Raw genomic sequence first — 21,425 nt, 5'->3', positions numbered from 1 at the left:
GAGGGGGGGGGGGGGAATAATTACTCGGGCTGGATAGAATAAATAAATACGGTATATTTCAATAAGGGGTTAAACGTTTCAATATAAGAAATTTCACAGTCAAATCCAAGCCCTTCTCTTAGTGATTAATCAAGGGTGGGGGGTAAGGCCAGCCAACTTGCGACACACGGATAATTAATGCTAACACCGATCGAATTCAATAATATCGCGAAAAAGAGGGGCGAAGCTAATTAACAAGAGAAAAGGGTGAGTTTAGGGGGACGATTGAAGTATTCGATAATAGGGGGATTGGTCTGATGCTCACAAAAATTATTGCTATTCTACACTAGTAAATTAATAAACTGAGATTAGAGGCTCCCGTTGGCGGGAACACTATTACGGGGGGTCCGTTGATCTTTGTTGGGGCGGGAAAGGTAATAGAGGGTACTCACGGGGATGGCGGCCATCTCAATCCTTCCTCAAAACTCCTGGGTGCGGGGAGACTCCTCCGACCAATTAATCCCCAAGAGCTGTTCCTTCCCGATCGTCACTCCCGGTCTTGGTAATCCTCCACGGGCACTCTGCCACCAATTCCCCCACAATTCTCCACACACAAAATCTCTCCAAAAATCACCAAGAACTTTCTCCAAATAAATCCCTCCGAATGATTCCTCAAAATACTCCCTCAAAATAATCTCACAAAAGATATGCAATTTATGATACTTCCGCAGGGGCAGCAGTATAACGAGTGATGGCGTCACATTACCCATGCTCGTTCTTCCCCGATTATCGGTGATAATCGGGGTCAATCGCGGACACTCGTCATCGGGTGTCCTCGTCCTAATTATTCATTGTCAGGGGTTCATTCCGGGGTTTCTTTCTCTTCCGGGGTCACGTGGTGTGTGACGTCGTCATGGGAGGTTTTCTTGCCTTCCTTCGTGTGGCGTGTGGAGGCGAGGGGAACGGGGGTGGGGGTTCTCTCTTTCTCTGGCGCGGTGATGCTTCCACGGGTGTGCGTGTAGGGGTTGGGGGGAGCGCGGGGCAAGGGGAAGGAATATGTTGAGGAGTGGGAGCCAACGGTGACAGGTTTTATAACCTCGTCGCCTGATTATTTTCTTAAATTACCTAAACCTACTTAGAATTAAAACAAAAAGTCATGATTAGGGGACAGGGGAGGGGCTAAAGAAAGTGCCTCGTCACAATGCTTAATTAATTGAAAAATAATGAAAAAATGAGGGCGAACGCCAAAAAACTACACTGGATTGATTGGTCTAATCCTATCGGAAAAATAAAAGTATCCAGAGGTTGGGCTGACCGAATTCTTCAAATTGCAAGTAGAAGCAATGTTCCCAAGCTCTTCGTTATTTTTTATTAAATTTTATAACACGATTTGGAACAAAAAGTCCCAAATAATCAGCTGATCACGTATGCCCGCCCCCGTGTTGCGCGCGTCGCTGGACGCACTGAACTTGACGCATTGCACAGGGCATTTCAAACTCCTGCACATCGCGCGTATACCCATGAGCAGCTCATGGGTCTTTTTGTGTTCAACGATGTTTAAAAATTAATTAAAAAATAATAGTAGGATCAGGATCATTACTTCGACTCGAAATTTGAAGAATTAGATCAGCCCAACCTCTGAATATTTTCATCTTTTCGATAGGATTAGAACAAATAATCCAGTTCGGTTTTTTGGCGTTCGCACCAACTTTTTAATTAATTTTTAATTAATTAAACACATTTCTGCTGAACGTGTGGGTGCACATTTTTAATATGATGATGAGGGAAATTTTCTCTACATTTTGGTATAATTTCAGCCTGCCAGGAGTTTTTGAGGTGGTTAAGGTCCAATTTGACTGGCCTATCACCCAAATCATCCAGACGCACTTTGGGAAAAATTCAAAGAAGCTATGTCTTAAGATTATCAGAGAAATTGTGATACTCATAACGCAGAACTAAAAGCGTAAGCCCAAATAAAGGTATTGGTCACAGAAGAAGGATCCGATATACGGCCCTATCCTAATATGCCCCACATTGAAGAATTCGTACCTAATGTTGATAACCCAATCGAAGAAGAACTGAAACAAAATGAAGAGATTGGTCGCAGTCAATATCAAAAATTGAATGTTACACAAAAAGAAATTGTAAATAAAATTTTAAATGTTATATCATCCAGCCCAACAAAACGAACACATACATGTTTCTACATGGACGGGCCTGGTGGTTCTGGGAGAACTTCATCTACACCACAATCTACCATTTATTGACAGGAAATTCGAAAAAAGTTTGCACGACGGCTTTCACTGGAAATGCAGCAATATTACTTCGGAATGAAAAGACAGTACATAAAACTTTTGGTATGTCTGTACCCCTCTTCTCTAACTCTGTATCAAACATTAAAAGCCAATCCAAAGAAGCTGAGTATTTGAGAAACGTTGATATATTCATCTGCGATGAAGTTCCTATCCCACCGAGATATGCTTTGGAGTTAGTTGTTCGAACACTGCGTGACTTGATGCACGTGGACTTACCATTTGGTGGGTCAGTTGTAATTTTAGGAGGCGATTTCAGATAACTACTGCCTGTAAATCCACACGCAACTCGCTGTTAAATGGTCAATATGTCAATTAAATTCAGTGCATTATGGAGATACTTTCTAATGTTTTCCTTACCTGAGAATATGCGAACACTTCCAGGAGAGGCAGAATTTTCCAAATACGTTTTATCTATTGGTGATGGAGTTACAAATAATAACAATAATAATGTATTAGCCCCAGAACAATGTGTGGCTCCGAGAACAGATGATATTGTTGAAACCATGTTCAAAAACCTCATAGATGAACAAATATTTGGTGATTGTACGCATACAGCCATACTATCTGCGCGAAACATTCATGTTAAAGAAATCGACAGTAGAGTTGTAGAATTATTCGATAAAGAATCCGAAAAAATTTACACTAGCGTTGACAGTATCGATAACTGTGATAATGGAGATAGTATCATGCTTATTCGTAATGTCAGTATAAATGAAGGGCTATGCAACGGTACATGAGTATAGATATTAGAACTGGCGACCAATCTTCTGAAATGCCGCATTCTAAGTGGCGATAGATCAGGAGTATCATTTTATATTGCGAAGATATTCATCGTTTTACATTCAAACGTCAACAATTCCCAATAAATTTAGCATTCACAATGACTATCAACAAACGTCAAGGACAAACATTCAATAAAATTGGCATCAATCTTCGGAACAATGTTTTCAATCATGAACAACGATAAGTTGCATTTTCACGTGTTCGATCATGGACATCACTACGAATTCACCGAGTTGTACGATTGAGTTCATAATCTATGAACAATATTCAAACATTTCATAGTGATCCACATCGACATCGCACATCATTTTATTGATAAGAAATTTCCTATGTGTTGATGTCAAATGCTTTCGGACGAATCAAAGCTGAATCAACTTAATTTATATAACCGAAACAAAACTCATCCTTCATTGTGAAATTAAAAATCGTAGGAGCCGAGGTGACGCAACGAACGTAACGGATGTATTCATCCCCCTCTCGCCCGCGCCTCCCGCCCATATTTTCGTTCTTTCATCAGACATTTCTTTCTACTATTAGGAGTGAAAGGCCTGACGCGCCACGTTCATTAACTATAAAGGGCTGCTTTATGGATCTGACGTGATATCTCCGGTATGTGTAACTTTCATCATATGAATAATGTCCATCATCGATTCAGTAATTACGGAACGAGATTCAAATTTCAATAGTTTGGAATATAGGCGAATCCTTCCAGAGGTCTCACTTCTGCTGTGTGACTAGAGTAGCCCCATCATAAATAAATAACATTAAAACAAAAATTCCTTTATAAAACTATAAGTTTTCAGGAGGAGCTCTTTGAAAGAGAGAAGACGAGTGGAAAGAGAGGCGGAACGACAAATATGACGTTGTGGTGCCGTGCGGGCCCCTTAATTGTTCCTGAAATTCTTGAACCCCCCTGTCCTTCTATCACTGCTGACACGATGAGCGGGTAATAGTGTAATCAATAATTTGAGTTACTACAGGCGGGTAGCAGCTGGCATAGCACTCCTCGAGTCAAGTCAATGATATTAGGTAGTCGGGTGAGGTGAGGTGAGAATTCTGTAATTAAGTGATCTGTATGACGTTATCATCAAAATCTAACATCTTTCTGGAAGTCCATTGTCTATGAGTGTACCTATATACATTAGAGCTGACATACCGCCATGTTCTCGTCGAAGCCCTGGGTAATACAGAGAGCGGTAGGGTTATGCGCCGCCGGTGAATTGTGACAACAGTGGTCGGTTAGGAATACCGTTGAATATAAACACAGATTTGAGAAAAGACTTGCACGCATGGACTTGTTCCTGATATGAAAAATATATTTAATTTCCTACTTACAATTATAGGGCGTCACTGGAGATATAATCGAAGCTGATCACTGTTGCTTCCTTACATTGAAGAACCAAATAGGTTTGAGCCTGTTACGTCGATTCTTAATTTGCCGCCGCATGACAAGTCAAGACTAAATCGCCCATCTTTGTGGTGAACGACGTCGTACTTTTTCTTATATATGACTATAAAATATTCAATTTTGGGTCTGAACTGGAATATATCAAATATCTAAAATAAAGCCATTTATTTCACTCCTGCAACTAAAGTCAGGGGAACAATATAGATATACAATAGATGTTTGGTAGTGCTGATGGATAACTCATCGGTTTCGAAGAATTTTTTGCTCTTTGCTTTATTAGTTTTTATATTCCAATGACAATATCCTGTCACAATCCTTAAAATATGTGACTTCATTAGGGAGTAAAGTTATATATGTCCTACATTTGAATCTTATTGAATAAATGATCTTACAACATCATTAAAAGATAACAACAATACAATTAAATAGACAAGGGCGGCGTGTCTCTGGATATTTTCTGGAGAGCGGACGTCGTCAATCGAAGTTAATGAATGATTGGCCGACGATCTAATTCATAAAAATATTCGCGGGATGCATCAAGCACTATTCAACTACTTGATGAAACGAACGGGATTCTCCTTTTTTTGAGTGATTAAGGCTTGTTACCCATCTTAACCTTGGCAGTCTGAAAAAATTACATTCATGCCGTTAATATTGAACCATAGTAGAATAAATCACTATAAATGAACAAATAGGCGCATTTTTCATACAGAGGTACAATTGATGATGATAACAAATTAGCAATGTTATTAGATCTGCTATTCCGGCTACTAGAACCAAGCCTTGTAATTGATCACTCGTGCCCTTTTTTAAGTTCGCCTGGAAATATTGCAAAATTCCATAAAACTCAAAAATATAATGGGCTTAAAAAATGTGTATGTATAAATATCCCGATGGGTGTGTCAATTTTCCAACCGTTTTCTATAATGACATAATTAGAACATTCCGTTATTATTTAAATGACAATCTTGATTTCACCCATTGCGACAACCCGCGTTAGTTTACTTAGATTATACTGTTACGTCCTAACGTACACAATTGTTGTTAAAGTCTATTGAAAAATAAATTTCCAATAGAATTTAACAATAATAATGCAAATTAATTATTAACTTTTTATAATCAGAAATTGAATTGAAAATTCCAGTACTTGTTTTACAAAAATAAAACAAGTGAAAGTTTCAAATATGAGAATATTAAATGAACATTCTCATATTAAAATAACGAAAGAAAACGCGTTACCAAGGGGCCTTATCACCCTCGGCGTCAAATTACCCTTAGGAACAGTCATACGACTGTTTCCAAGTGATCCCTCCCTACCTCACCACCCGAAATTCTCAATCAACCTCCTCTCGCGCCAACAAGTGCGTTACGCAACGCACCCCTCTTCCCAATCCCCTCGCGCCCACATTACCCACGCGCCTAAAAATCCCACCTAATACTTGTTCCCCTTCCCCAAAAAAAACGCATGGGCACTCAGCAGTGCACCACAATCCCCCACCCCCACACAATTATTAATTCGTGTATGAATTAACATACACCAATTAATAATTGGCGTCAAAGAGGCCTTGCCCAAGACAACGGCCAATCTTCCAGTCAGTTCCGCTTGGAAGTCCACATAATTAGTTTCGTTTGTGAAAAGAAAATGTATTAATCACCCAGAAGGAAAGAAAAACATTTTTTTTTGTAAAGAAGTGAACCTAGAAGAAGGAAAAGAAAAAAAAAGAGGACTATTTCTATACTAAGGACATTCCTATTAAGAACATTCGCACTGAGGGCATTCACACAGGATAAATCATTCGCATTGAGGGACATTCGCACAGAAACCTGGCATACAGGATAAAAGATTCACACTGAGGACATTCACGCAGGATAACCCAATTATACCAAAGGACTTCACACCAAGAACATTACGCCTGGGAAATAATCGCGCAAGATTATTAATCGCCAACTGGAAAAACAACAATTGAAGATAGAGGTTGGTAATTTCTATTAAAATTTATAGTGAAAGTGCGTGAATTATCAAACAGTTATTATATTTTTTTTGCGAATTGTTCATATCATTCCGATTTATTAACGTGAATTATTATAAATTAATTATCGAAACTTTTAATCAATCAATTACTTAAAATTTGTGAATTATTCAATTAAGTGATTTTTCCAAATAATTAATTGTATAACGCGAATTGGTTATATCATTCCGATTTATTAACGTGAATTATTATAAATTAACTATCGAAACTTTTAATCAATCAATTACTTCAAATTTGTGAATTATTCAAGTAAGTGATTTTTCCAAATAATTAATTAAATAACGCGAATTGTTCATGTCATTCCGATTTATTAACGTGAATTATTATAAATTAATTATCGAAACTTTTAATCGATCAATTACTTCAAATTTGTGAATTATTCAATTAAGTGATTTTTCCAAATAATTAATTAAATAACGCGAATTGTCCAAATCAATCCGATTTATTAACGTGAATTATTATAAATTAATTATCGGAAATCTTAATCAATCAATTACTCCATATTTGTGAATTATTCAATTAAGTGATTTTTCCAAATAATTAATTAAATAACGAGAATCGTTCAAATCATTCCGATTTATTAACGTGAATTATTATAAATTAATTATCGAAAATCTTAATCAATCAATTACTCCAAATTTGTGAATTATACAATTAAGGGATTTTTCCAAATAATTAATTGAATAATGCGAATCGTGCAAATCATTCCGAATTATTAACGCAAATCGTTGAATTCTCTTCCAAAATTATTAACATGAATTGTTATGAATTAATTATCCAAAAATATTAAGCAATTAATAATTCCAATTTTTGTAATTTATTCAATTAAATGATTTTATTCCCGAATCATTAACGCGAATTGTTATAAACTAATTATTGAAATTTTAATCAACCAATTATTCCAAAAATTGTGATTTATTCAATTAAATTATTGTTCCCAATAATTAATTAAATAATGCAAATTGTTCAAATCATTTCCAAATTATTAATGTGAATCATTATAACTAATTATTGAATTTTTAATCAATCAATTATTTCAAAATTGTGAATTCTTCAATGAAATGATTTTTCCCCAACAACTAACTAAATAAACGTGAATCATCCAAATCAAATTCCGAATTATTAATCCACAGATTATTCAAAAATCGTGAATTATCAAGCCATTACCTTTTCGAATTGTTAATGACTCCAGAAATTATTCACTCATTTCCGAAAATTATTAATTAAATAAAGTAAAATTTAGACACATAGAAATTAATTCCAATTGAATTACCTGTGATTTATTCAATTAAAAACTTTTTGTTAATTAACAATCTTACGGATTATTTAAATTAGCTTCAAATCATCATTGAAATAACGCAAAATCATTCCCTTTTAAAAAAAAGCATGTAACGTTTTTTGTCAGCTTTTTTTGGCGCTATGCATATCAAAATATATCTATATAATATGATATATATATAAATTATATTAATTTTTTTTCATATAATAATATTCAATATTTTAATTTTTATATTATATTATACTAAATTTATATAATATAATATATAAATTTAATATAATTTATTAAATTTTAAATTATTTTTTTTATATAAAAAATTTTTAGACTTTTTTCTATCTTCTTTTTGAAATTCTATATATGTATATATTACATTGGAAATATATAAATATATACATATTCCAATGATAACACCCCATACGTGGACGATTTGGCGCGCATAGCGCGCCATATACGCTAGTATAACTTAATTTTTGGAATGTTAATTAACCAGTTATTAAAAATTCGCGATTATTAATTAATTTAACTTTTCTTAAAAAGGAAGGGAAAAATCGAGGACCTCCCAAAGGAAAATCTCAGAGATCCGCTAGAGCAACGCTTCAGAAGAGTTTATTTAATATCAAAGGTTTTTAAAAATAAAATATTCATTGAAATTCAATTAAGGATGGTCAAACAAAAGGAATAAATTTCATTAGTTAAAAAGATTAAATGTAAAAAGGAAAAGGAAATCCTGTTAAAATTGTCAGAAAATTACATTGTTCATATTAATGATTATCGTTCTCAAGGAAATCGCTCCTCATCAAGTTGAAATTCCAAATTGATAAATTCTTGAATTTAAAAATTTAGATTCATAGGATCAATTCCCTTGATTTTTCATTATTATCATGTATAACAAATAATTAAAGTTCTGAAAGAAGATTGTCCATTTCTGATTTAATTCCTCTTGGCATTTACTCCGATCCCAAGCTATTTCCGAAAGGTAGGCTGAAAACAGGAGAACGTAATAAGCATAGTTTGCCTTATTTATTTGATAATCACTATCAAATATTTATTGAAAACGTGTCGTAACAATACCAACTATACGAGCCATGATTCCATCCATTTCACTTCCATTCCGAGTAATCATTGAATATTGTTAACAAAAACATCTCCATGACAAATTCGTCTTTAATTTATTTTGAGCAATAAAATGTGACGTCCGTCGAAAGTTCAAATAAATATATATCTTTATTCAGGAACAATAATTGGCATCACACAAATGGGTGTTTTCGAAATAATATTACTTCCCACGGTGACTGAGAAAACATCTGGGGAAATGAAGGTACAGACACTTGGTGCATACTCAAGTGCATTTTTCTACCTTTGCCGGCCATTGAAAATATGTAAATAAATTTCAATTTGTCAAGATCAGATTCCAACAATGTAAATATCGAGTCAGTTAATAACTGAAATCAATGGTATTCAGTACATTTTAATCTCCGAATGCGGATTTTGATCGAAGTTATAAAATGTACAGGGTGTCCCAGAAGTACATGCTAATACTTTACCAGCATGTAAAGGGGGTGATTCTCACCCGAAAAGTCCTTTTCCACTTTTGGATCACAAGCACCCCCCCCCCCCCCCCCGAGGATATTGGGGTAAATATGCGAGAAAATGACGCTGCAGCGTACGTTTGTGTGACTTCGATATATGCATGAGAGACACCCCTTCCAGGCAGCGTGCTATGTGTGCGGAGCCACACGGGCGTCCTGCCGTTTAACGCCGCACCGTCATTGGCTCCTCTATTTACCCCAATATCTCGGGGGCGGGGGGGGGGGGGGGTGCTTCTGAAAAAAAAAGTGGAAAAGGACTTTTCGGCTCAGAATCACCCCCTGCACATGCTGGTAAAGGATTAGCATGTCCTTCTGGGACACCCTGTATTTATTCTGATAGAGCTCAGCTCAGATGAGTTAAAGAGAATATAATTCAACAATACCACTCAATGATTTTATTAATTGTTATACTGACCAATCAAATTTTTTCATTAAAAGGCGACACCCCATAATCTTAGAATTTTTTGTAAATTTTGAAATAAATAAATTAAATAGAGATTATGGAGGGAAACATGGAATTCCTGAAATGATTCTCATTGGTAGTTGGGAAGGAAAAGTCCGCCCACACCTCAATATTTTACGTAAATCTTAATGTGGAAGGGATGGAGTTAACCCTGAAACATTGGGACTTTTAAACCAGGGGGGGAAACTAGATTTGCTTTCCTTACTTTCCTGAGGCCAACCCGCAGAGCAAGCATTAAAAAATGCTTGCACAACAGGAATTGAGTCAGTTTGCACTCAAATTCGAATATTTTAGTTAGTCTACTTCCGTTATACAACTTTTATTATAGAGTTACAACTCCATTTTCACAATCATCGACCTTTCATGACTGTTTGATCAAGATACGCGACTGCGTATCGGCCAAGTGGAGGTTTTACCGGTGTGACGTCACATGCCGATGCTGTCGCGTTCAAGATACGCGACTGCGTATCGGCCAAGTCGCGGTTTTGCCGGTGTGACGTCACATGCCGATGCTGTCGCGTATAATATACACGACACAACTACTCCAAAAATGTGTTTGATTTTTTTTCTCGTAATACGAGAATTTTTCGCGAAATCGGGCCTTAGTTACATTATCTAAGTAGACTGTGAGCTTTATGAAGATATTTTTAGTTTTTCGAGTGAATAACTAAATAAAATAAATAAATAGATGTTAATAATTTTTCAAGTTGAGGGCTACCCATACAGCAAAATTTGCCGATGAAGTGATAACGATCGACAAATTTCACCGTTAGTTTCTGACAAAATTGTCGCCAATCCTTTACCATTTAGACGAAACAAAGACGACATATATGGATGATAATCCTTCGAGTTGTCAGCGAGATTATCCCATAATTGGCGACGAACTTTAGTCCAAATATTAGGATATCTTTGACTACAATATTAGCAATAGAATTACTTCTCGATTGCATCAACAATTGCCGCGAATCTGCGAATATCGCTGTCGACGGATTTGGTGATGGAATTGCTTTTTTATTATGGGAAAAATTTCTATAAATATGCTGAAGAATATGTGAGGATAAACAGCATTAAAATGACGTCTTTATGCGTACAAAATTTACGATAACTACGCAGAAACATGAGTCACCGTAATTTCCGATAAATTTGCCTTTCGTTTGCGGGTTAAGATGGTATTTTTCTCTCAGCTGTAAGACTCTTACTCTTGGTGGATAATGTCGGAAAGAAATTTGTTTCGCACGCCCACACATTATTTCATTTCATACAATAATTCAAAAAAATTTACGGTATTTCTGGAAATTTCTGTAGTTTCCTAACTCACGTAAATTCTTAAAAAAACGGAAGATGCTGAGAGTTTCTGTTAAAAATCTCAGAAAATTCGTCTCTTTTTTATTTCAATGAATTTTTAGGGATTTGCATAAGCAACATTTACATTTCTATATGGATGACGTGTGAAATTTCTATATGCTTTTGATGTATGACATTTTAGTTATTTTTGTATAGAAAATATCAAAATATCATATATGAAAACAGTATGGAAATTTTAGATGCTATTCGTAGAGGAACTTTGTGTACATTGAGAGATATTTGTAAGAAAAATTGAAGTGCCCCTGGTAAACAGATGAAAACCGATCGAATACGAAAAATTTTGGTCCCGTTCGAATGCAATTTCGCATACTTCTTTCGTGACAAATCCATGGAAAGTCAAGAAAAATTCCCAACTAATGTGCATGCGACGATTTCTGATCGACTAAACTGAAGCTCAGTGGCCCCAATGGGAGACGAGAAAGAAGTAAAATAGTTAATGAGATCCCAATACAACTTGAGACAACGCAAAATATAGATCTTCAATTACGATACACAACCAAAATTTTAGATATAATCAACAAATAATGACCCGAGTAAAAAAAATCCTCACTGTGGAAGATCTTTCGAAAACCTTCGGAAGAATCTGGGCAAGATTATCTCGGAGATATTTTTGGTGATCGTGAAAGATCTTCAAGAGACAATCTCTCCCAGAAAAGTTGCTAAAAAATCGTCAAGAGATAACTTAAATTTTATGGGAAATTTTCCAGAGAAAATGTTCAGAGATCTTCGGAAGACACATTTTTTTCTGGAAAATTTTTAAGAGATAATACTAGAAGATCTCCAAAAGACAACTTCAACTTTTTCCCCCCACTTCAATATGCCTTCTCTCGAGTGTCACACTTCAATTTCTCCTTACTTCAATGGTCCTATGTTACTTTGCTTCCCACTTCAATTTTTCTCTTAGTTCAATTTTCCTTTGCCTTCATTGCCCTACTTCAATTATTTCCCACTTCAATTTCTCATGTCCATCTCTCCTACTTCAATTTTCTTTGCTTCAATAGACTCAACGTCGAGTTTAACAACTTTATTCCCCCCCCCCCACAACCAATATCAATTCCTTTACCACGAGGTTCCCACTCCAATACATGCACTTCAATATTTCTCTCACAACAATTTTCGTTTGTCCACAGTTTCCTACTTCAATTATTTTCCACTTCAATTTTTCTCATGACCATTTCTCTGTAACTTCAATTTTCTTTGCTTCAATAGACTTAATCTCGATTTTAAGAACTTGAATGCCCCCTCACTTCAATGTGTGCAACTTGGATTTTCAACTTTAATTTGGTCCTACTTCAATTTCCGATAATCGAAGTTCAGTCTATTGGAGCAAAGAAAATTGAAGTTAAAGGGGAATGATCATGAGAAAAATTGAAGGGAAATATTGAAGTGGAAGAAAAACTAAAATGGAACCATTGAAGCCGGAAACATTGAAGTGGATAAATTGGAGGGGGAACCTCGAGGTAAGGGAATTTAAGTAGAGGGAAAATTGAAGTGGGACAACATGAAAGTTTAAAATTCAAGTAGGACACATTGAAGTGGGGGGGAGGAGGGGGAAGTTGGAGTTGTCTTTTGAAGATCTTCTAGTATTATCTGTGAAAGATTTTCCAGAAAAAAGTTGTCTTCCAAAGATCTTTCAACATTTTCTCTGGAAGATATCCTTTAAAATTTGTGTTATCTTTTCAACATTTTCTAGCAATCTTTCTGGGACAGATTGTCTCTTGAAGATCTTTTCCGATCACCAAAAATATCTTCGAAATAATCTTGCCCAGATGCTTTTGAAAATATTCTATAATAAGGATTTTTTTTACCCGGGCAATAAATAAGGGATTTCTGAAGGATTTGGTTTGGAGACAATTTTTGACCAGAATTTTACTTTATGGATGAGTATCTCAGCATGAATTGAGATAGTTTCTTATTACGTGCAAATAGAGGTTTCCCCCAAATTTGCCTGTTTTTGTTTTTTTTGCTGTTTGTAGGTTTTCTATGCACTTTTTTTGAAATGTCGACAGGAGACATTGATAACATGTGTCAACAATTTCATCGCAGTTTATTTTCCGATATTTCAAAAACTGATTCATTAATTTGTTTAATCCCAAAACATGTTTTAGTCGCTGGAGAGCACTGAAATTGTACCGATTAATGTAATAATTGTTGGTACTTATCCATTTATTCGGGTGCCAATGAAATAAGTATTCTTACTATTTTCATTTGTACCATCCTGAATGGATATGTCATGAAAGAGACAGAAAAGTTGATGTTGAATTTGAATTTCGAAATTAGACGAAAACTCGATTTAATCGTCAGCGCAGTTATTGTCCATTATGAATTATAATGTGAGAATCTTTAAAATTTGTTATAATAATCTGAATTCATTTTTTTTTCAACAATTGGCTAGAAAGTTTCGGCAGGAGGAAAGGAAACGGGAAAATAAATAATTTCAATGATTTTCATGGTTGAACTGCATTTTATTTGATATCTTCTAATCAAGATACGCGACAGCGTATCGGGCCAAGTGAATGTTTGAGTGTGACGTCACGAGCCGATGCTGTCGTGTATAATATACACGACACAACTACTGATCAAATTGTTTCAATTTTTTTTCTCGTAGCACGAGAATATTTCGCTGTAACTGTCCTTAATTACATTATATAAGTTGACTATGAGCTTTCCAAATATATTTTGATTTTCATGATTAAATCAAGAAATAAAAATATCCGCCCATAGCAACATGCGCTTACAGCAAAAATCGGTGTTATAAATTTCTCAGCGTTAGATTTTCCGGTGTCGAAGTTGGCAACGATCGGCGCCGCTCCCTCTGCTTTCTCGCGCGCTGTTATTGAGATTTTCGGGTGCCTAGTAATTAGCCCCACATAATTGAAACTTTAGGTATTTTTTTTTATTTAAAATAATAATAGGATCATTGTACAACATTGTAATAGTATTAAAAATGTTTGTTGGTCCTCCATCAATTTGTTATTAATTAAATGAAATAATGAGTAAAAGTTATCATTTCACTTCTCTAATTTTCATTTGTTAACCCAAATTGACCTCGTCAATCATTAGCAAATTGCAGGTAGGTAATAAATAATCTTCGAATTATCATTGTAGAACTAATTTTTCAATTGATATTCATTAACAAATAAGATCAGTCAGAGTGTGCTTATCTGCGCATGCGTAGACGTACATGAATCCGTGCGACCGTAATTTTCTTCATTATCGACATCCATTTAGAAAATTCAAATGCAATAAAATTAGTCATTCGATTAATTGATGGAGGTAATTAGCTATACCCCCATGTAATCAGGAAAGATAAAATGCAGCAATACGCGAATAAGCACACGGAAACGTCACGGGAAGTGTGATAAGGACACTCTGACTGATCTTATTTATTAATTAATATCTATGGAAAAATTAGGTGTACAATGATAATTCAAGAATTATTTATTACCTACGAATGATTTGCTAACGATGAAGAGTATAAACGTGGGGTGTCAGCTTTCACTCATTGTTTTATTGAATTGTTGAAAAATCAAGGGAGGACTTGCAAACATTTTCAATACTATTACAATATTGTCCAATGATCCTACTATTGTTTCAAATTTTAAAAAATAAATAAATTTGCAATTATGTGGTGCTAATTGTCAGGATTCCATTTATTTTCCCGCTTGATCTCAAGTGATTTGATCTGAGATCTTTTGAGCATTTTTGTCTACTTTACAAACTCACCTGGAGAGGACTACCTATAACCTCACAACCTATAGTTTCCATTGTATCTAGTCTTTCACTGGTCATATTTGCCGAATGTCATTTTCAAGAAACTCAACAAATATGAATCATTCTGTGAATGTGAACTAGGAATTGGCGCGCAACGGTTGGCACACCAAAAACTTGGCTAAAAGTTTTAAGAAAAAGTAATGTTTTCACGTTCCTGGTGATAAAAATAGTTAAATTGAGCGCCCAGGATAGCGAAGAAGATCTGAGAGTGTTATCTCGGGGATTTGAGAGCTTGAGACTCTTGAATCCCAAGTGTAAGGCAAGGCGTCTGATTTTGAGGTTGCGGAGCCTTCAACGACAATCGACAGGGGCCGGCTGGAAAAGGGCAAGGGACGCCGAACCTGATAAGGGCATGGGCACCCTAAATGTAAATCACCCCCGGCATCGAACCCCTCCAAAGGCTCAGCCAGAGGAAGGGGAAGGCCGCTGGGAAGCAAAAACAAACCCAGGGAAACTGAGAAGGAGAACACGCCGAAGGCAAGAAAAAATGCTAAGAAAGATGATCATCCCCCTAAAATTGACACATTTCTCATGGCCGGAGAGAAGGAGCCCAATCCTCTTGCTAACAAGGAAAAAATAAGTAGGTCACCGACCCTCACTCTATGCACGAGGAGAAAGCTCTCGGACTCAAGAATGAACCAACACCAGGACTACGACACAGAGAACGCGGATGACCCAGGGATAATAGCCCCAGGCACCAGCGCAGCTAGAACCGAAGCCGTCGAACCAGACCACTGGCATTCACAGATTCAGTCGCATGAGGACCTGACTGACCTAGCCCCCCCAGAGAGCTCACAGGCAAGTGAAATTCTGCTAGACGGGGCTGACCGAGAACTGACAAGATGTCTCGACTCACTAGCAGCTGAACAAACACCAAGCCTCTACTCCCATCGAGAGAGGGTGTCAAGAAACTTCTCAATCCCGGAAGAGGCACCACCTCGAAGAGGAGAAGCAGCTGGCACACTGAGCCAAGTGGATAAAAGCCACAATCCCACGGTTGGCGCGAAAACAACACCACTAGCATACCCGACCATGGATTCCTAGCGGCAGGCATTACTGGGTGGGATAGAAAGGAGACTCAACACCACAGTAACAAATGAATTGCATCGAGTCCTAGATCAACTTAGACTGGAACTAGCAGAGAGGGATCGCATGTGGCAGGCTGAGCTAATGAAACAAGAAGAGCAAGTGACATCGCTTCGAGAGTTAACACAACAACTTAAACTCAGTCACGATAAAATGAGGAAGGAATTATCCAGGCTCAGCCATACGTCACCAGGTACTAATAAGGTGAGCGAGGATATAGCGGAATTATTGAGAAGAATGGAGCCCCTGATCCCGTGCAATTCATGAGACATACTGCCGGCATCTCACTAAACGCCAGTAGGAACCGGAAGCCTCTATCAATCACAGAACTCCCGAAATACTCATGCACCACACCTGGAGGAGAATCATTCGCATCGGTGCAACCCACCACCCCAATTTTCCCAAACCAATGGAAGAGAGGGCCCACCAAAGTCCCCACCCACTCAGACGGGCCTGAACTCCTCAAGAGAGCAGAACACAGGATTCTCACCAGCATGGACCCCATCGACTCTTAGCCCTGCTAAACTACAAGCCGAAATGGCAAAAAGATTTCGGAGAAAGAACAACGTCATCGTGCACGAGATAGTTCCCCGAGAGGGCGATGTGGAGGAAGAAACAGCTAGACGCATCTTCAATGCTACCGGCACGTTACCAATGACAAGACAGGTGAAGATATTGGGGAAAAACCGGGTGCTGCTAAAGCTGAAATCTCTCAAGAACGAAATTAATATCATGAAAAGGAGGCGACCACTCCAGGAGCAAGGATTACATATCGAAGACGACCTCACGACGAGAGAGGCAGAAATACACGACTGGTTATCGCAGGAAGCTCCCCTTCTCAGGCAAAATGGGTCGGAGGGCATAGTGGGATACCAAAAGCTGCTAGTGCAAGGAACCTGGTGGGCCTGGACCGAGAACGAAGACAATCTGGCCCCCCAACCTCCACGGGAAAAAGGAGGCCATGGGAATCGGAGGCAGTGGCGGTAGCAGTCAACAACGTGATCACCAGCCCATTCACTTGGTCTCGTGGAATATAGACGGAGCACACAAAATTAAAAAGAACTGGAATTTCCTCAGCTAGTTCGATATAATTGTACTCCAGGAGACCCATTTGGAAAGGAAGAATGAATCGAAAATGTTAGGCAGCATCGACCGCAATTTCACATGGACAACGCAAGCAGCGAGCAGGATGAGCAGAAGAGAAAAGGCGAGAAAATCTGGTAGCAGTGAGGAAAACATGCAGTAGTGGACTGAGGATGTACGAGTGGGACTATGGAGTTACAAATGAAGGGACTCAGCTCGAAGGATGGCCGGCAGCTGTCTCCAATCGGTGTATATAATAATGCTGAACTAGAATAAGTGATAAAAAAGCTGCAGCCATTGGTAAACGAAATTCTAGAGGTCGGGGGGGTATTGCTCATTGGAGACTGGAATGCACGAGTGGCGAGAAAGTCAGAGGATGGAACACTGAACCGAGCGGGTGAACTGCTGATCGAATTCGGCGAACACAACGACCTCGTTATCCTGAATGGAGCAGCCAAGGGAGATCGTCTTGGCAGAATAACCTTCCTAGGTGGATCGGATTCGATGCTCGATCTGGCCCTGATAAGCACCACCGAGATTTCGCTTGTGGAGTAGCTAGAGGTCATACCGAAACTGGGCTCTGACCACCTGCCAGTGGCACTAAAACGCCCCCTGCGCAGTGACACACAGCAGCCCCCAGACAAAAACAAAGCAGCCGATAAGGAACTCTACTCAGAGAGGCTGGTCTGGGATGACAATAAACTGGAGGACTATCAGAAGAAAGTCACAGAGAAACTGCTTGAGGAAAACTCCTCAGATCACCCAAAGGAAACCTGGAAGTCCCTGAAGAACTGCACTTGGGAATCGGCAAGGGACTGCGCCATGATGAAGAAAGTTAAGGTAAATACACCACGAAAGGAATCCTGGATCGACGCAGACTACAAGGAGCAACGGAGTAGAACTTTCAAGGCTCTAAAAACTAACCACCAGGAGAAGGTAGATCCCCAACACAGGCAAAACTGGCTATATCAGAGGAACCTTCTGAAGTCTCTGCAAAAAAAAAATCGGGGCGCTGCAAGTCCGTAAATGGGAGAAAGTTGAGGCAAGTAGGAACATGAAGGAACTATGGGGAGGCCTCAACCCCTTCCGAGCGAGGAAGTGGTCCCCGAAAAGGGATATAAGTGATGAAGAGTGGATTGGACACTCCAAACGCTTGCTAAATCCACCGGGACAGGCCACAGAGAGACACCAGACATCGGAGGAAGAGGAGCGAACCCAAGGAAAGGGCTGCACAGTTTCCATAGTCGACTGTGAACGTCTGAACGAGAAAATCAATGAACCCACTGGGGATCACCTGCCGGAACAACCCGAAATAGCGGAGTGGTGGAACGAACCGATCACCGACCTGGAAGTAGACAAGGCCCTCCAGGGGATGAAAAACCATAAGGCCCCAGGGGAAGAGGGCATCTGAGCTAGATTCCTAAAAGCCCTCCGAGACACAGGTAAGACTGCACTCCGCCGGACGATACAAACGGGCTGGAGGGAAGAGAGCCTGGCCCAGGGATGAGAAACGGCCCACATTTGCCTCATTTTCAAGGGTGGAGAGGTTGATAACTACAGAGGGATCTCCTTGCTAGACCTAGGGTATAAAGTCCTCACGAAGATCATGGCATCCAGACTGGACCGATGGGCTGAAGAGCAGGGAAAACTGGGAGAAGGACAAGCGGGTTTCAGGGTTAATCGCAACACCAGGGTTCACATTTACACGCTAAACACCTTAACAGGGGCGCGACTGAGGGAATCCCGGAAAAAGCTCTACGTGGCATTGATCGACTACAGCGCAGCCTTTGATCTACTTGATCGTACGCTGATGATGGAGAACCTGAGGAAGATGGGCCTGAGTGGCAAGCTCTACCAAATGATCGGGAGAATCTACAGCGACACCAGAAGCCGAATCATCACGCCCAGAGGGATCATGACTAGTTTCCAATCAGCCTGCGGTGTCAGGCCAGGCTGCCCCCTTAGTCCGGTACTCTTCTGCCTGTTTCTGGAAGATCTCGATAAGGCACTGGAAAAGATGCAGGACGAGGGGACGGTTCTAGGAGGAGCGAGAATAACCAACCTTAAATTCGCAGATGACATAGCTCTGGTGGCAGAGGAAGCTGATGATTTGAGATCAATGCTGGCGATAGTAGAATTCTACTGTAAGGAAAACCACTTGCATATCAATGAAAGCAAAACCAAGGTGATGGTCTTCCGAAGAGGGGGAAGGTTGGCCAAGAAAGATCACTGGGAACTGAACGGTACGAAGCTGGAGGTGGCCAAGGAGTTCAAATATTTGGGCTTCTGGTTCGCACCAACGGACTCCTTCGGAACACACGTGAGGAAACTCGCTAACAAGGTAAGAATGGCGACTAACAGTGCTTGGGGACTGATGAAACGAGCCAGGATAGACATGCTTCATAGGAGGCTATACGTTCTAGACGTGATCGGGAAGTCGGGATACATCTATAGCATCGAGCTCTAGGGCTGGGGACAGTATGATATCATGCGGAGAATGCAGAGCAGATACGTGAAGATGGCAATGGGCCTAGCACCGAACACTCCTGCCTACATATGGAGGATGGAATCGGGGAGACGTAGTATGGAAATCGAGGGGTGGGGAAGAGCATACAGGTATCTGTTAGATATCTTGGAGATGGAGGCGGACAGGTGGCCCAGGAAAGCTGTAAGGGAAGAGGTAAGGGGGGTACTTAACAGGTTCTCCTCCAAATTGGGAAAGATGATGAACGAGGCACTCGAGGAAGGAGGAGACGGGACCTTGCTGAGAAGGATCTGGGACCAGAGGGAACTGGTAGAGCTGGTGCCCCAACTGGAGAGGAATCTGAGCACTAAGATGGATCAGGAGATCCAGGTCGACTGGTACCATATAGAAAACTCGAAGTACTGGCCCCAGTACAGGCACTTGGCAGTTGATATCAGTGGTCAGAAGTATTGGAACCACAAGGGCACAGGTGGGGATACCAAAGAGCAATGGGCTCGGGTAAGATGTGGCAACGTAGTGGCTCATGGGGGTTCTGAGAGGCAGTCCGGAATTAGCTCTATGCAACTACCTGAAAGCATTCCACAAGGCAGCTAACGTCAAGGAAGCAGAGATAGCCCAGGCGGCAAACTAGGGAGGCAACAGGAAACCACGGCCAAAAGGTTATTCGTTTTCTTTTAAAATGTTTATCTTTTAGTTTGTTTTTTTTTGTTGTCTTTTTAGAGACTTTATAAAGTGGATTTTGTATACGTGAACCATACAATTGAGGTACAATTGAACAAGGTTCATTGTTTAAAACGATAACAAAATAGTTTTACTAGATTCTCGGTTTTTCTAAGAAAATAAAAATTTTTGTTATATATCCATACATAGATTTCTTTTCTCAAAATTGCAATAAAAATTTATAATTATCTATTAAAAGTAATTTTCAGCCTCGAAGGCGATTCAATACCTTTTGATATATTTTACTCTAATTTTTCAACGTTTTTACGGTGAAAATACATGAAAAATTGCTCTAAAACATTACACATTATGTTGATCAAAAACCTGAAAAAGAAAATTGAAAAAAATAAACATTCTAGTGGAAATATCACGAAGTAAATATATAGGCATCATGTGATTTTAAGAATTATTGTTTACGTATCATCTTTCACAGTTAATTCTTTTCGGAGATCGTTTCTGTAAAAACATTGCTCGTTTTCCAAATATGGACAAAAAAATATTTAGAAATTTATCCAAGCGTACATCCGATTAGTCATATGTTCCATTAGTTATTGTCTGATGAACCCGAAAAATTCCAAACTCCATCAAAAACTAGGCCCATCTTTGAAAAAAATACTGAAATCTAAAAAAAAAATCATAAAAAAATTTGTGAAAAAAATTCGCTAAGTGAACGTTTTCGCATTGATTTTTTTCATTATAAATCATTCTAAATCTGACAAGGAAATAATCTTAACTTTGAAAAAAAAACTCAAATACAATAGGGACCAAGTATGACGCTGCAACTGCGGAAGTAACACTATGTTACGAAAAAGTGCACTTGGCGCGTGTAGTAATTGAGTAAAAATATACAATCATTGAACAATTAGGCACTAAGTGCCCGAAGACAATGATGTCTTGTTGGGTGATTCCAATCATAAGAGCAAGTCCTATGTTATAAGCAACTAAATACTGTTAATGACTATAAATGACTATGTTGAAGGTTATGAAATCTTATAAGAGTTAACACATGGTTGAACTAAACGAGAGTTTAATAAATCAATAATTGGATGAAATCGATACAAACAAT

General features: G+C 38.6%; 1 protein-coding gene across 3 annotated transcripts in view; it reads right to left on the bottom strand.

Moving 5' to 3' along the window:
* Nucleotides 1–4,732: 4,732 nt before the first annotated feature.
* VhaPPA1-1 (Vacuolar H[+] ATPase PPA1 subunit 1) overlaps nt 4,733–21,425 on the bottom strand; it is an 84,755-nt gene continuing 68,062 nt past the window's right edge. For all 3 annotated transcript variants that reach the window (XM_011314594.1, XM_011314596.1, XM_011314595.1), the window contains one exon: nt 4,733–5,110. In XM_011314594.1, the coding sequence (XP_011312896.1) occupies nt 5,078–5,110 (33 nt within the window). In that variant the 3' untranslated portion in view covers nt 4,733–5,077. The remainder of the gene's footprint in view (nt 5,111–21,425) is intronic.

The sequence above is a fragment of the Fopius arisanus genome, unplaced genomic scaffold, assembly GCF_000806365.1.
Source record: "Fopius arisanus strain USDA-PBARC FA_bdor unplaced genomic scaffold, ASM80636v1 scaffold00176, whole genome shotgun sequence".
NCBI lineage: Eukaryota > Metazoa > Arthropoda > Insecta > Hymenoptera > Braconidae > Fopius > Fopius arisanus.
Note: the sequence above shows the minus strand (reverse complement) of the source record. Positions and strands in the feature narration are given on the sequence as shown.